Source organism: Rhinopithecus bieti, unplaced genomic scaffold (genome assembly GCF_001698545.2).
Source record: "Rhinopithecus bieti isolate Rb0 unplaced genomic scaffold, ASM169854v2 scaffold_39951, whole genome shotgun sequence".
In the NCBI taxonomy this organism is placed as follows: domain Eukaryota; kingdom Metazoa; phylum Chordata; class Mammalia; order Primates; family Cercopithecidae; genus Rhinopithecus; species Rhinopithecus bieti.
The window spans coordinates 243,884-247,242 of NW_016816406.1; the positions used below are offsets into that span (position 1 = coordinate 243,884).

Consider the following 3,359-nt stretch of genomic DNA (forward strand, 5'->3'; position numbering starts at 1 on the left):
TAGTACCTACTATTAACAATTTAGTAATGTGCACTTTAAAATAATTGAGAAGCTAGACACGGTGGCTCATGCCTGTAATCCCAGCACTTTGGGAGGCTGAGGCGGGCGGATCACTTGAGGTCAGGAGTTGGAGACCAGCCTGGCCAACATGGTGAAATATAGTCTTTACTAAAAATACAAAATTTAGCTGGGCATGGTGGTGCATGCCTGTAATCCCAGCTACTCAGGAGGCTGAGGCATAAGTATCACTTAAACCTGGGATGCGGAGGTTGCAATGAGCCAAGATTGCGCCACTGCACTCCAGCCTGGGCAACAGAACGAGACTCCATCTTGAAAAAAAAAAAATTAAGAGACTGTATCTCGTGTTGTGTTCTTATAAAAATAAAAGCAGATAGACAGAAAAGAACATAAGGACATATTTGGAGGTGATGGATACGTTTAGTACCTTAGCTGTGGTAATGGCATCTCAGGTATATACAAACTCACCAGAAAGTATACATTAAGTATGTGCAATATTTTGTATATCAATTTGACCTCAATAAAGCTTTAAAGAATAAAGACGTGTATTGAAAATAAAACAAGTTATTATAGTTTTTTCATTTAGAAGCATTACATTAAAATTTTATATTTGGATAGAAAAGAAATAAATTTGTATTTCACTAAAGAAAAGAATAGGCACTGTTAACATCCATACACATTTCTTTCAATTCTTTATTTACATGCACAGATTTGCTTTTATTCTTTTTGTTTTGAATATTTGGCCACATGACTTTATTTTTTTTATTTGTATACGTTTAAACGGTACAAGTATAATTTTGTTACATGAATCAGAGTGGAGAAGTCTGAGCTTTTAGTTTATCCATCCCCTAAATATTGTACATTATACATATTAGGTAATTTCTCATTACCCGCTCCCCGCCAAACACTTCAGGCTATGATACACAAATGAAACATTCAGAATTCCGTGCTTCAAATATTATATTTGTACATATACTGCTTCTTTCCTTCCAATCTACCACATAGCACATATAGCTAAATAACATTCCTTTAAAGTTGTTTTATTCTATGCTATTTTAATTGCAAAAAATATCAAACTATTAAATAACTATTAAAAGAATTACTAACTTTTTATTTAGCTTTTATTATCAATGCCATGGAAAAGACAAACCAGAAATCCAAGTATAGAGTAAAAGTTCTGTTCAAAAGTTGTCTTTGTGATCAATTTAGGATAAAATACTTTTCTCTTATTTAGATGATGTCTGTTAGCAGAAACTTTCTGTTAGAAACTTTACCTAAAAAACCCAAGTCTTTAAAATCTGGCTGTGCTTTAACATGCAAAGTATTTCTACATTTTGTTGTACATTTATACAACATTGGTTCTATTGCGCATCAAGATCGCATCTCTCTGGCAAATTCCCTTAAATGTGGAACTACAGTCTTCAGAATACACCCACTTCCCTGTGATAATGGCACAGCTCCTATCATCAGTTGGTCCAATCACCGAAAACCTAAGAGATAAAGGACAGATTTTTGAGCATCTATCTTAAAATGATGGTAGTATCTCTTGAAATTTTATCCAGCTAAAATTTTATAGATAATTCTTCAGCAGCCAAAGTTTTGCAGTGGTTCTAGAATGGAATTTTCATTGCTAATACAGCCTCTTCTCCTCCTTCCTATCTTAGTAACAACACCATGCAAGCTCAAGCTAGACTAGAAGACATCCCAGCTTCTTCCTTACCTCTCAAACCTCTCATTATATATACCTGAAAGACCTGAGTATTCTATTTCCAGATTATCTCTTCTATCCATTCACTTCTCCCAGCTTCTCAATTTAGACTCAAGCTACCATTATCTCTCCCTTATCTCTAGCCATAGCCTTCAAACTGACCTCCATAATTTCAATTTTGTTTCCCATCTATTAATTTTCCACATAGCAGCATAAATAATTTTTTATAAGGTAGGTAGATGCCAAAATGAAAATTTTTAATAGAAATTACACAGTGATAGGTATGCTATAACAATGTGAGTTGGGAAGCAGTTGCCCAGGATTTTGTTTAAGTCAGAGTAAAAACTATTAAATGACCTTAAATTCCTCATATAACTTCCACAGTATAAGGTTAGGATGATGCGCGATATATAAATGGAATGCCTTTGAAGACAGCTATTTCATAAACTAGTCTTTCTAGTTACTAATGATTATTTAAGAAAATACAGACTAAACACTGTTATAACCACCTGCATGTCTGTCATTTTCCTTAAATGATAAGATAAAAGCTTTTAAAAGGGATATTTTACCTTTATAGTAATGCTGGTTTCCAAAAAAAGTAAAAAATAATTATAATAAAAATTAGTAAGAAATCTTTTTTTTTCCAAAGATTGCATTAAAAGCAGGTCCAGGAAATGGACACTACTTCATCCTTTAGTTTTATGTTCATGAAGGATGATAATAAATGTAGAATAGATGTATCCAGGTGTAGATAAATATCTAAACTGAAATGAACTATCACTCCATGGCCTTTGCTCCAAACTTAACCACATCTCAAGTGTTTTGGTAGTATGACTAGTAACTGAAAGCACAGAAGAAAATATCTAAATGTGACACTTCAGAATTTTAAAGCACTCTTACATGCAATACCTCATGTTGTTCACATAAGAACAATGTGAAGAAAGTATCATGAATCTTTTTATACAGATAAAGAAGCAGGTATCAGGCTGGGAGTGGTGGCTCACACCTGTAATCTCAGCACTTTAGGAGGCTGAGGTGGGTGATAGTTTGAACTCAGGAGTCAGAGACAAGCCTGAGCAACATGGCAAAACTCTGTCTCTACAAAGCATACAAAAAATCAGCCAGGTGTGATGGCATCACACCTGTAGTCCTAGCTAGTCTGAGGCTGAAGTGGGAGAGCTGCTTGAGCCTGGAAGGTCAAATCTGCAGTGAGCCATGATCATGCCACTGCACTCCAGCCTGAGCCACAGAGCAAGGCTCTGCTGAAGAAAAGAAAGAAAGGAAGAAAGGAAGAAAGGAAGAAAGGAAGAAAGGAAAGAAAGAAAGAAAGAAAGAAAGAAAGAAAGAAAGAAAGAAAGAAAGAAAGAAAGAAAGAGAGAGAGAGAGAGAGAGAAAGAAAGAAAGAAAGGAAGGAAGGAAGGAAGGAAGGAAGGAAGAAAGAAAGAAAGAAAGAAAGAAAGAAAGAAAGAAAGAAAGAAAGAAAGAAAGAAAGAAAGAAAGAGAGAGAGAGAGAGAGAGAGAGAAAGAAAGAAAGGAAGGAAGGAAGGAAGGAAGGAAGGAAGAAAGGAAGAAAGAAAGAAAGAAAGAAAGAAAGAAATAAAGAAAGAAAGAAAGAAAGAAAGAAAGAAAGAGA

The 3,359-nt window shown here is 34.8% G+C and overlaps 1 protein-coding gene across 3 annotated transcripts in view; it reads right to left on the bottom strand.

Moving 5' to 3' along the window:
- Positions 1–765: 765 nt before the first annotated feature.
- KLRF2 (killer cell lectin like receptor F2) overlaps positions 766–3,359 on the bottom strand; it is a 27,539-nt gene continuing 24,945 nt past the window's right edge. For all 3 annotated transcript variants that reach the window (XM_017854830.1, XM_017854829.1, XM_017854828.1), the window contains one exon: positions 766–1,508. In XM_017854830.1, the coding sequence (XP_017710319.1) occupies positions 1,364–1,508 (145 nt within the window). In that variant the 3' untranslated portion in view covers positions 766–1,363. The remainder of the gene's footprint in view (positions 1,509–3,359) is intronic.